Raw genomic sequence first — 13,375 nt, 5'->3', positions numbered from 1 at the left:
TAAAAAAAAAACTCTTTCGTGTGATCTGAGTCTTTTCTTTCCTTAAAACTGTATGCAAAGCAACTTCTGGTTGTTTTTTCTCTGGGAATTAGGGCTCCATATGGATTGAGTCCTGGCTGGCCAGGCTTCAGTGAAGTTCAGAGCTTGGCTAAGCTGGACTAACTTTTCTCCATGTGGCATCTTTAAAAAGGCAGTAGGGTCAATGAGCTTGCATAGGAGTCTAATTAAAAAGGCCAAGCTTTAGGAACCTTAAAACTTCTAAACAAGTACGTTAATTATAAAAAGGATGCTTATGTATTCATTAAAGACACACTTCCCCCCTCCAACAGGTACACACACACAGCCTTTACCTGGCTGGGTTAAAGATGACCACATGCCTCTAACAGTGATGACCCTGCTGTGTCCTAATGCAGGTCTAGAGCTTCACCAGCCCCAGGCTGCCCCTGGTGGGCACAAGAGTCAGTGTGGTGGCTGATCGTGCTGGTCATCATGGAGATGTCTCTGTACTTGCCTTCCAGGTGCCCCCTTTCAAAGGTCTCAGCATCCTCACGCTACCTCCTGCCGCCACTTCCACCTGGGCCCCCCGCAGCCGCAGCAGCTCGCTCCCGACTTCCCGCTGGCCCACCCCGTGCAGTCGCAGCCAGGCCTCAGCGCCCACATGGCCCCGGCCCACCAGCACAGCGGCGCCCTGCACCAGTCGCTGACCCCGCTGCCCACCCTGCAGTTCCAGGACGTCACAGGTCCCTCCTTCCTACCTCAGGCCCTGCACCAGCAATACCTCCTGCAGCAGCAGCTCCTGGAAGCCCAGCACCGCAGGCTCGTCTCGCACCCCAGGTTGGTGCTGCCTGGGGCGGAGGTGGGGACCCGGGTGGGGCTGGGTGAGAGGGCAGGGCCAGGGCGAGGGCGTGGGCGTGGCCCGGTGTGGCAGAGACGGGGGCGGGGCTACAGGCTGCTGGACTCCCGGCTTCTCTCCCTGGTTTGGCTGACAGTCACCAAGTGGGTCTCTGTAGGAAGTAGCGGTTGTTTCAGAGGCGTTCATTTCAGGCAGTGAGCACTGTCCTGACCTGACATGGGCTCCCTCAGAAGCCAGTGTGTGTCCCCATTGCGTCACCCAGGTGCAGGGTCGGGGACTGGGTAACTGGTGGTCCATGATCCTCACAGTGGACGCCTGCATGGTGTGGGAGGAAATTTGTCTAGGGAACCGCTCATGTCCCCTCCAGCTTTATGACTGCCTGGTTCTAACACCCAAGAACCCTAAAGAGTACCAAAAGGAAATGACTGGTTCCAGGAATGGCTGGTTCCCGCCCGCAAGAGCTCTCAAGAACCCACGGTCTAGATAGAGTCTGGCTACATATTAATACCTAGGAAACAAGCAGGGAGTCAAATTAGACAATCCTCATCAAATAGGTCTAGAGTAGCTGTGGGGCCCTGGGTGAGTCACTGTGCCTCTCTGAGTCCCAACTGTCGGGAGAAAGAGTTGGATAGTCAGTGGATCTCAAACTTTTTGGTCTCAGGACTCTTTTCCACTCTTGCAAATTAATGAAGACTACAAAGAGCTTCTGTTTATGTGGGTTTTGACTACTGATGTTTACCATATTAAAAATGAAAACTAAAAAGTTTTAAATATTTATTAATTCTCTTAAAAATAACAAATTCATGTTATATTTTATATATGTTATATTATATATCTATTTTAAATATAATAATATATTTTTATGAAAAATAACCACTATATATAAATTTAGTGAGAAGAATGACTTTTTAAAAACATATTTGCAAATCTCTTTAATGTGTGGCTTAATAGAAGGCAGCTGTGTTCTTTTGTCTGCTTCTGCATTCAATCTTGCAGAATCTGTGTCATGTAGTTTCTGCAAAACTTCTCTGTTCATTTGTGACAGAATGAGAGTGAAAAGGCAAATAGCCTCATAGTATTATTAGGAAAATAGTTTTGACCTCTTGAACCACCTGAAAGGGTTGCAGGGACTCCCAAGGATGCTCGGAGCACACTTTGAGAAATGCTGGACTAGATCATCTCTAAGGCCCTAGGATGCTTGAGATAGAAGGTGAGTGTTGTAGGAGATCAGAAGGAGAAGAGGTCACCATGATCTGGGATGTTCAAGGAGGCCTTCCTGGAGGAGGAAGGCTTTGACCTGTGCCATGAAAGCTGGGAAGAGTGTTGAAAAAGGGTTGAGGAGAGGAGAAGAGCATCATGGGAGTAGAGGGGTGCATCGAGCCTGCAGGAGGCAAGTCTGTGTGTCTTGAAGATGGCCCACCAAGGACAGTGAAAAGGAGAAGGGCGAAGAGGCAGAGAGCGTGGGTGGAGGCAGGTAGTCTGCCGCAGACACACCAAGGGAGAGACCTCCACACAGCGGGCAGCCTGGAGACAGCCAGAGTTCCTGAGGTGCAGCCTGCTGTTCATCTGGGAAGCTTCCTTGGAGTTTGCCAAGAGTGGTGAAGCTCAGTGCTTGCTAGACTGTGGGTGCTGAGCGGGGCTGCAAGAGTGGGGCAACCTGAGGGTTTCTCAGAGCTCCTGAGAACTAGTGGCCTGGGTAGCCCCTGACGCCAGGGCTCTCCATCCCCTCTGGTGCAGGCGGAGTCAGGAGCGTGTATCTGTCCACCCCCACCGCCTCCACCCCAGCTTCGACTTCGGCCAACTGCAGACACCTCAGCCCAGGTATTTGGCTGAGGGCACTGACTGGTGAGTCTTCAGGGCCCCTGGGGGAGGCAGGGAGGAAGGGAGGAAGGAGGGAGGAGGGAGGAGGGAGGAGGGAGGTCTTGCCAGGTCCATGGAGTTTCTGTTTTCATTCACTTTGAGTGGTGCAGGAGGCCTAGTTCTCAGGCCCCAGCCTTTGCCTCTGCTCCCAGCCACCCTCTGGGCCAGATGGTCCCACATAGGCCTGGTTCTAGCAATTAGCTTAGATGTTACTGGGTGCTATTATGGACTCAGTGTTCAGCATAGGAGTCAGTGTTCATGGTCCTGCAGTGGGGGAGGGGGGACAGGGATAGAAAACATTTCCCAGGCTCAATGAGGGATATGAACCAGTGGTCCCTTGGGGGAGAGCAGAAAGGAGAATTCCGAGGAACTGGGTGGTCAGGAAGTCTTCCTGGAGGAGGTGTGTCTCAAGGGATCCACAGAGAAGTGCCAGGGTATGCCAGCAAGGCAGTGCTGGGTAGGGTGGCTGTGTAAACACAGGCTTACGCTGCATCTTGAAGGATGGAGACAAAGCCAGCCAGGTCAGAGGTCAGGACTGAGGAGGGGAGCTGGGGAGAGAGGTTGAGGGTGGTGTTGTTGCTGAGTCTTTGCAGATAGTGGGCCCCTGAGAGACCTGCCCATAATTTCCCTCACTCAGGACAGACGTCTTTGTTGTCCCGAGATGCAGGGTCGCTTGGTTTTGGATCCTGGGTCCCACCCAACTCTGGTTCTAGCTCAGAAGAGAGCCGATATTAACTAGAGTTGGATCGGAACCCTTGAAAACTTAAAAAGATGTGCAGTTCACTGAATATTTAAAGGTAAAAGGCATCATGCCTGCAAAGAGTTCAGGGAAAAAAAAATCTAATCTATCATCTATCTTCACAGAGGATTGTGCGTGGATATGTGTGTGTGTGTGTGTGTGTGTGTGTGTGTGTGTGTAAGTATGTTATATACATTGGGGGGAGAGAGAAAGGGAGACAGAGAGAGAAGGAAATAGAAATGCAGTAAAATGGTGACATTTGGGGAATCTGGGTGAAGGGTATACAGGAATTCTTTATGCTGTTCTTGCAACTTTTAGGTCAAAAATGTTTTTTGTTTTGTTTTGTTTTAGAGTGTAAAATAATCTATCAATGGAAAAGCATGAATTATCTTAAAGATTGATGTGCCGTTGTGTCATTTTTTAGCCATTTGTCAGGCTTAGTCCAGGGTTGCTTTGGGAGCCCTTCCCATGCACAGCCAGGAATGATTCCAGAGAACAGTTCCAGTCAATTGAATGCTAAGGGTGCTTCTAGGTGCAGGAAATCGTGGCTTTCACATGTTCCATTTTCTTCAGCCCTTTGCTCATTCTCAGGTACACTTTCCGTTAAATTGAACAATTCCATAAAAGATAGATTGCACTGCAGCCAACTTCTGCCCAGCCTTTTCCAATTAGCAGATTCAAATTAGGAAGATTTAATTGCAGTTTGGATTGAATTCTGTCCCTCAGCAGTCAAGTCAATTTCATTTAATTCAATTCAGCACACATGGAGCATTCAGGGCCCTTGCATATGGCTGAGTGATTGGAACATGCACGGGGGCCTACAGACAAGTGGGACAGAACAGGTGACATAGGTGGGACTCATCCTGGGGAGATGGCAGGAGGAGCAGTGCAGGTGCTGGCCCTGTCCTCAGCTTTCTTTACAGAGCCAAACCTCCTTATCTTTCTTATTTAAACCAGTCTGCATTCCTGGCTCCTACCCACCTGGAGAAACAGAAAGAAGGAGGCTCTGGGAGGCTGGTCCCTGCCCTAGCAGGGGATGCTGGGAGGCCCTGCCTGGAGGCCCGTCTGGTCCACCCTTGGGCTCTTTCTGCCTGTTCTGTTCCCACTGCCCAAGTAGGATGCTGATTCTCCTCCCTTATAATTAGCTCTGCTCCAGTGGGGGGCCAGCCTAGTGGCGCCGAGGGGTTTTGTGATTGATTGTGCTAACTGCATCCCAGTCCACTTTTCTAGAGAGCTGCTTCTGCCAGGAGATAGGCAGCCTGGTAATTGGATGACAGGAAATGCATTATATCTCTACTCTCACCCTCTGCAAGGAGCCCCTGAGGGCCGGGAGAGTGTGTCTGTTGCATCCCCCATCCCCTTTAGAGAACCATCAGAGACCACTGACTTCTGCCCTAGGTCATTCCAGAAACTAGGCTGCAAGCCCATGTCCATCCCCAAGGTCGTCCAGCCCCTGAGGTTACCCTGGCCTTTTTTCCTACTTTGGGATATCTTAACCCAACCCAAGCAGCTTCTCTCAGCTGGGAAGCCCGGCCTGAGAGTGTGTGGAAGCAGCAGGCCTTGGGGGATACATCCCAAACCCCTCTCTTTCTCGCCCATGCCTAATAACTTTATCCTGACTTTGAGTCACAACCCAGTGCCTCCATCCTTTTCACGCTCCTTCTTGGACTCAGTCCTGACTTCTCAGTTCTAACTCTGCTCCCCAGTGTGGACTGTACCCTGCTGCGCCACAGCTGTAGCCCTGCCCAGGCCGAGGTCTGTAAGTACCTGGGACCTCTGGGCAGAGAGTGGGTGGAGGGTGAGCACCTCTAATTGTCCTTTCCCCTCCAGGCAACTTTGCCTCAGCAAAGCCCCCAAAGCTCCCTGAGCCTGGAGTCACCCATAGGATGGTGCTGGCACTCGTGGTGCCAAATTCTAGGAAGAACTTTGGGTCTGCACAGCAACCAGACCACACCATGTTCAAGAACATTGAAAGTGGAGAATAAAGTTCAGTGTGATGTTGAGATACAAAGGCCAAAAATGATACATTGGCACAAGAAATCTCCAAAACACAGTTCTGGGTTAACCCTGTGGCTTTAGGTCTGTGGGATATTCCTGCAACCCATTTAGAAACTTAGCAAGCTCTTACAGGCTGGTGGCAACAGCAAAGGCTGGAGACACTGCTGCTTTAGGGGCTAATTTCTCTTTGAGGCAGGTCCTGGTCCAGACTTCTTTAGGGTTCGAGGAACCACATCCCCTGTTGGGGTAGCCTGGGTCCAGGAAGGAATTTCTGATGAGATGATAAGAGGGGCATCATGAGAGCCCACCCAGGCCCACCCAGGGCAGACCATCCCACCCATTTGAGGGGCAAGTGCCTCTTGCTTTTACAGTTAGCATTCTTGGGATTGGGGTGACTGGGTTCCAAGTTCCTCGGGACTTTGCTTTGGTAGAATTCCTTGAACATTTGTTTTGAATTTGTTGGGTTCCCTGAGACTTCTGGGTAAATGCTAAAAATCAGAGCTTCTGCCATGTGAGGCAGTGCAATGGAATGAGCCCAGGCAAGGGTGTGAAACCCTGATGGTCCCAACTGGCCAGCCAAGGTCTGTGAATAAGGCACTGTCCTACTGCAGGCCTCAGATGGAGGGCTGGCCTAGTGGATTTCTAAGTTTGCATCCAACTGGCTCCAAGAGTTTAGCTCATGTCCCAAGTGACGGGCTCATCATGAGTTGTTCCAGGGATTCGGCCTGATAATGGCTCTTTGCATCTTTATAGTGCTCTACAAAGAACTTTTACCTGCATTTTCTCATTTGATGCTCCAGCATTACCATGAGGAGCTACTGTTATCATCATCTTAGAGATGAGACTCAAAGAGGTGAATTAGCTACAGAGGGTCTCACAGCTAAGAAGGGATGGGCCTGGGACAAGGACCTGGGTCTTCTGACAGCTGCTGCTGTTCAGGCTGTGGTGTGCGTGGAGCCTGTGAGAGTGACTGGCAGTCCTTCCTGCCCATAGCAGCTAGACCTGGGATGTGCAAAGAGGAGGATGGGGCCAGATGCCAGGGACCATCAGAGACCATCAGAGAGCTCCTGCCAGCTCTCCAGGGCTCATACGCTCATGAGCGTAACCCAGGGAACAGGGATCAGACTCCCTTGAAGGCTGATGGCTTTGTTGGGTTTTTCCCTTAGAACTATCTCAGATTACATTGCAGGGCAATGTGTAGCCAAACCCAGGCTGTGTGGGATCCAGGCTCAGTAGCAGCAGGCACAGTGGAAGCATAGAAAGTTAGTGGTCAGGGCCTGCTCGCGGCAAGATGAGGAGGGGAAGTCTCGGAGTCCCATGCCTCCTGCCATCTCGCTCCTGTAGGATCTGAGATTGAACCTTCTGAGGCCCTGGCATTCCTCTCAACGGCGCTTTTAGGGCCTAGCTGCACTTTCCCAAAGGGAAGCTGTGTCCTAATTACCAGGGACCACTTCAATGTACACAGCACACTGCAAGAAATGACTGCTCGCAGCATATTTTCTCTAATAAATGCCACAAGTTTCCATGAATGTGTTTGGTATTTCTGAAGTTGGTGCCCATAGAGATAAAATTTGGAGTTAGTGGATGTTACCTTTGCACAATAGAGAAACTTCTTAATTAAAAAAACCCTTTTTATTATAGAAAATATCAAACAATAAAAAAATAAGAGAATAGTATAATGAATTCACACACATATGTCATCCAGCTTTGACATCAACTCATGGCCAGGTTTTTTTTTTTTTTTTTTTTAAGACAGAGTCTCACTCTGTGCCACCAGGCTGGAGTGCAGTGGTGCGATCTTGGTTCACTGTAACCTCTGCTTCCCGGGTTCAAGCAATTCTCCTGCCTCAGTCTTCCGACTGAGTGTGCGCCACCACACCCAGCTAATTTTTGTATTTTTAGTAGACACAGGGTTTCACCATGTTGGCCAGGATGATCTCGATCTCTTGACTTCATGATCTGCCTGCCTCAGCCTCCCAAAGTGCTGGGATTACAGGCGTGAGCCACCGCGCCCAGATCTCATGGCCAGTTTTACTCATCTTTGTTCCCTGATGTTATAGTCATCTCCGTTACCTGTGGTTTCGCTTTCCAGGGTTTCAGTTACCCATGTAAACCATGGTCTGAAAATATTACAGCATTTTGAGAGATTGAAAAAGAGAGAGAGAGACCATATACACATAATGTTTTTTGCAGTATATTGTTGTAATTGTTCTATTTTGTTATTGGTTATTGTTGTTAGTCTCTTACTGTGCCTAATTTATAAATTAAGCTTTATCATTGGTATGAATATATAGTATAGGAAGAAACATAGAATATATAAGATTTAGTATTATCTGCATTTTCAGGCAGCCACTGCTGTCCTGGAACATATCCCTCACAGAAAAGGAGAAACTGCTGTATTTGGAAACAAATCCAGGCATCATATTATTTCATCTGTAAATATTTCACTAAGTATCTCGAGAGATAATGACTCTGCTTTTTCACATCCTTACTTTGATACCACTATTAACATAAAGAAATGTAATAACAATTTTTACTATAATCAAATGTCTAGCCAGTATTAAAATTTCTCTGTTATACTTTGTATCAATCAGGATCCAGATAAGTTTTATACATTGTGATTGGTTGATATGTCACATAAGTCTCATTTAATCTACCTCTTGCTGGATTCAAATTGCTAAAATTTTGTTAAGTAACTTTTACATCTTTTTTCATGAGATTGGTTTATAGGGGTTTTTTTCCTTGAAATGTCTTTGTCTGATTTTTGTATCAGTGCACTGCTTGCCTCATTGAATGGTTTGGGAAGTGTTTCCTCATCTACTTTCTGAAAGAGGTTGTGTAGGATTGGTATTATTATTTTTAGTTAACTAATTAATTAATTTTTAGATACAGGGTCTTGCTCTGTCACCCAGGCTGGAGTGCACCTTGGCTCACTGTAGCCTCGATCTCCTGGGCTCAAGCGATCTTCCTGCCTCAGCCTCCCCAGTAGCTGGGACTACAGGTGTGCACCATTGTACCCAGCTAACTTTTTGTTTTTTAAATTTTTGTAGAGACAGTGTCTTGCTATGTTGGCTAGGCTGATCCTGAACTTCTGGGCTCAAGCGATCCTCCCACCTCAACCTCCCAAAGTGCTGGGATTACAGGTGTGAGCCACTGTGCCCAGTTTCAGGCTGGTCTTAAATGCCTAGGCCCAAGGGATTCTCCCGCCTCAGCCTCCCAGGTAGCTGGGATTACAGGTGTGTGCCACTGCATCTGGTAATTTTGGTAATTTGTCTTTCAATAAATTTTCTCTTTTCATTGGATGTACTGGCATAAGGCTATTCTTATCGTTTGAACATCTGCAATCTGTTATAATGCTCCCTCTTTCATTCCTCATATGAGCAATTTGTATATTCTCTCTTTTGTTCTTGATCAATCTAGATAGAAATTTAATCATTTGTACTGCTCTTTAGAAAATAGCCTTTGATCCCATTGTTTGTTTTTTATTTCACTGATTTCTGATCTTGATTTTATTATTTCCTCCTTTCTACTTATTTTGGGCTCTAGCTTCTTAAGGTGGAAACTTAGATCATGACTTTGGGTTTTCTTTTCTAATATAAGCATATAAAACTGAATTTTTCTTTAAGGACTACAAACTTTCTAATTAGTGTTGTGAATTCTTTTTGACCCTGGGTAATTTAGAAGTTTATTATTTAATTTTTGAAAATTTGGGATTTTGCAGAAATTTTTTTTGTTGTTGATTTCTAATTTAATACCAATGTGATCGGAAAACATACTCTGTGTAATTCTAATCCTTTTAAATTTATTGAGACTTGTTTTATGGTCCGGCATTTATTCTATCTTAGTAAATGTTCTATATGTATTTTTAAAAAGCGTATATTCTACTCTTATTGGATGGAGTATTCTGTAAATTAAGGTTAGATCAAGTTGGTCGATAGTATTGTTCAGGTCTTTTATATTCTTACTGATTTTTTTTTCATGAATTATTCCATGAATTATAAAGGAGGAGGGTGGATGTCTACAACTCTAATTATGAATTTGTTTTTTCAGTTCTGTCAGTTTTTGCTTCACTTATTTTGACTTACATATATTAGGATATTAAAAGGATTGTCATTTTTCAAGACAAATTGACCCCTTTATCATTATGAAACATCCTTCCTTATCCTTGGTAATATCCCTTGGTTCAAAGTCTACCTTGTCTGATATTAACATAGCCATTCCAGCTTTCTTCCAGTTAAGGCTTACAGGGTGTATCTCTTTCCTCCTTTTACTTTTAACCTAGTATCTACATCTTTATATCTTGAATGGACAGCATGTGGTTGGTGATTGTTTTGCAGTTGACAATCTCTGTCTGTTAACTGGGGTGTTTAGAACATTTGCATTTAATGCAATTGTCTACATGGTTGGAATTAAATCTGCCATCTTGCTATTTGTTTTCTTTTTCTTCCATCAGTTTTGTTGTTGTTGTCATTTCATTGTTTTTCTTTTAAAACTTTTGTCTGTTTTTTGCCTTCTTTTGGATCAGTTGAGAATTTTTAATATTAAATATTGGTTTAAGAGTCATACCACTTTATTTTATTTTATTTTGGGAATTCACTAGGTTTACAATATGCCTATTTAGCATATCACACCCTAAAATAGAATTATACCATTTTGTGTGTAATGCAAAACTCTTACGACAGTATACTTCCATTACCCCTTCCCATCCTTTGCTACTCGTTTGGTAGGTTTTATCTCTATGTATGCATAATCACCAAAATACATTGTTATCATTTTTGCTTAAACCAGTGGTTGGCAAATTATGGCCTGTGAATCAAATCTTGCCTGCTCTCTGTTCTTGTAAATAAAGTTTTATTGGAACACAGACACATCTATTTGTTCACCTATTGTTTATGGCTGCTTTTGCACTACAGTGGATGCTTGAGTAGTTGTGACAGAGACTGTATGACTTTTGAAGCCCCAAATAATTACTATTTATGATCCTTTACAGAAAAATGTTTGCCAGTCTCTGCTTTAAACTGTCAACCTTTACAGACAATTTTTAATAGGAAAACAATTTTTTATATGTCCCACATAATTATCATTTCTGGCACTCTTTATTCCTTTGTAGAGATCTAAGTTTCTGCCTGGTGTTAGTTTTCTTTAGTATGAAGAAGTTTTTAAAACATTTCTTGTAGTAACAGTCTCCTGGCAGTGCACTCTCTCAACTTTTTGAAAACGTCTTTATTTCACTCTCATTTAAAAATATACTTTTGCTAGGTATATATTTCTAAGTTTGCAGTTTTTTTCCCTTCAGCAGTGCAAAGATGCCATTCCTTTGTCTTCTGACTTGCTTTGTTGTCGATGGGAAGTCTACGATCATTCTTACCTACGTTCTTCTATGTCAAATGGGTCTTTTGTTCTTTCACTACTTTTAAGATCCTGTCTTTATTACTATTTTTCAGGAATTAGATTATTATGTCCCTTGGAGTGGTTTTCTTTGTGTTATCCTGCTTAAAGTTTATTGAACTTTTTGGATCTGTGAATTTATAGTTTTTATTAAATTTGGAAATATTTCAGCCATTTTTTCCCTAAAATATTTTTTCTGTCATCTACCCTCCATCCTCTCTTTTTGGGTCTTTACTTACCGATATGGCTGACTGCTTGATATTTTTACTGAGACTCTGTTAATTTTTTAGTCTTTTTCTGATGGTGTGCTTCATTTTGGATTATTCTTATTCTTATTCTTATTCAAGAGTTCATTCTGTCACCTAGGCAGAAGTGCAGTAGTGGCATCATAGCTCATTGTAGCCTCAACTTCCTGGGCTCAAGTGATCCTTCCACCTCAGCCTCCTGAGTAGCTGGGACCAGAGGACACACCACTATACTCAGCTAACTTACACTTTTTTTTTTTTGGTAGACGTGGTGTCCCACTATGTTGCCCAGGCTGGCCTCAAACTTCTGGGCTAAAGTGATCCTCCTGCCTTGGCCTCCCAAAATGCTGGGATTAGAGGCATGAGCCACTGTGCCTGGCTCATTTTGGATTACTTTTGTTGTTATGTCTTAAAGTCACGAATCTTTTCTTTCGTAGTGTCTAATCTACTGTTAATCTAACCCAGTGAATTTTCCATTTCAGACACTGGATTTTTCATCTCTAGAAGTTCCACTGACATCATTAAAATATGTCCTCTTCTATATGTTTTACTTTTCTCTGTTTTTATGCTTTCTTTTGTATGTTTGAATATGATTATAATAGCTATTTTAGCATCCTTGTTATTTCTGTTTCATAGTTGTTTCAATGGATTGATTTTTCACCTGATTCTGGGATATATTATCATTTTTTGGCATGTCTAGTAATTTTTTATTGAATGACAAACATCATTTATGAATAATTGTGGATTATACACTGTTAAGTAGTTACGTTTGTTTTATTCATTTAGAGTGTTAGGGTTCGTTCTGGTAAGCAGCACTTGTAGTTCAGTTTCATCCTTTTGAGGCTTACTTTTAAGTCTTCTTCCAGCAGAACTGGAGTACTCCTAGAGAAGAGACTACTCTAGATCTGCCCTAATAAGACACATAAATAAGTCTCGAAAGGCTCTTCTGGGGTCTCTATTGTGTGTCCAAGTACTCTCTGCTCTGGCTGACTGGAATATGAATCTTTCCCAGCACTGTCTAATCTCTGGGAACCCACTATACCTTGGATGCTCTTTGTTCAACCTGGTAAAATTTCACCCCATGTATGCAGATCTTAGTATTCAGTAAAGACTCAAGGGGATCTCCGTGCAGATTTCTGGGGCTCTCCTTCTGCGTAGCTGCCTCCTCTCTCCAAATCATGGCACCACAACTTTCAGAGACCTCAGTCTCCTGGAAATAAGATATCTGAATCTCAACTCATTAAGATTATCATGCTCTTCTTAGTTCTCTCCCTGCTCATGGTCTGGAATATGCCTTCATGAAAAAAACTAGGGAGGTTACAGGGCTCACCTCATGTGTTGTCCTTCTATTGATAGCAGTCTACATTGCTTGTCATATAATGTCTGAAAACAGAGATTTCATATATTCCGTTCAGCTTTCTAGGGGTTTAAAGTGGAAAGGTAAATTTAACTCCTGTTAAACTATCATCAGTAGAAGCAGCAATTTCTTTAATTCTCCTCTATATCCTTTTTTTTTTTTTTTCTCCTCCAATGTGTTTGTTGAAGAAATCAGACTGTTTTTCGTATAGTTTCCTCTTATCTGGATTTTGCTGGTTGCATTCTGGTGTTGTCACTTAAGATGTTCCTTAGTTTCTTGTATTCTCTGGACCTTGGCACCAGGATTAAGGCTTCGGTAGATTCAGGTTCAACTCTTATTTCTTGGCAAAAATACTTCATAGGTGATATTGTATTCTTCCACCAGAAAGCACTTACTGTCTGGTTGTTGCTTCTTTTGTGATGTTAGCAACAATCAATGATCTTTGCTTAGATCCTTTATTTCTTTAGGGGAGGCAAAATAGTGACAAAAATTCAACAAAAATTCAGTCATCCCTTAATCATTTATTAGCTGAAAAACTTTTATAAACAGAAATTTCCACTCATCAAATGTTTGATTACCTGGAAATACAGTAAGAAAATAAAGGCTTCTTTTCATTTATTTACTAGTTTTCAAAATGAAGAGTTGGCTGGGTGCAGTGGCTCATGCCTGTAATCTCAGCACTTTGGGACCCCGAGATAGGTGGGTGGATCACTTGAAGTTAGGAGATCGAGACCAGCCTGGCCAACATGGTGAAACCCCCATCTCTACTAAAAATACAAAAGTTATCCAGGCGTGGTGTGGCACGCCTGTAGTCCCAGGTACTCAGGAGGCTGAGGCAGGAGAATTGCTTGAACCCAGAAGGTGGAGGTTGCAGTGAGCCGAGATCACACCACTGCACTCCAGCCTGGGTGACAGAGCAAGACTCCATCTCAAAA

At 43.9% G+C, this 13,375-nt stretch overlaps 1 protein-coding gene across 1 annotated transcript in view; it reads left to right on the top strand.

The window, feature by feature from the left end:
* Positions 1-445: 445 nt before the first annotated feature.
* The window catches only part of RNF165 (ring finger protein 165), a 27,172-nt gene continuing 14,242 nt past the window's right edge, over positions 446-13,375 (top strand). Inside the window, exons 1-2 of the mRNA XM_011978082.1 lie at positions 446-834; positions 2,591-2,698. Coding sequence (XP_011833472.1) covers positions 659-834; positions 2,591-2,698 — 284 coding nt within the window. The 5' untranslated portion in view covers positions 446-658. The remainder of the gene's footprint in view (positions 835-2,590; positions 2,699-13,375) is intronic.

Source organism: Mandrillus leucophaeus, unplaced genomic scaffold (genome assembly GCF_000951045.1).
Source record: "Mandrillus leucophaeus isolate KB7577 unplaced genomic scaffold, Mleu.le_1.0 Scaffold189, whole genome shotgun sequence".
Lineage (NCBI taxonomy): Eukaryota > Metazoa > Chordata > Mammalia > Primates > Cercopithecidae > Mandrillus > Mandrillus leucophaeus.
Note: the sequence above shows the minus strand (reverse complement) of the source record. Positions and strands in the feature narration are given on the sequence as shown.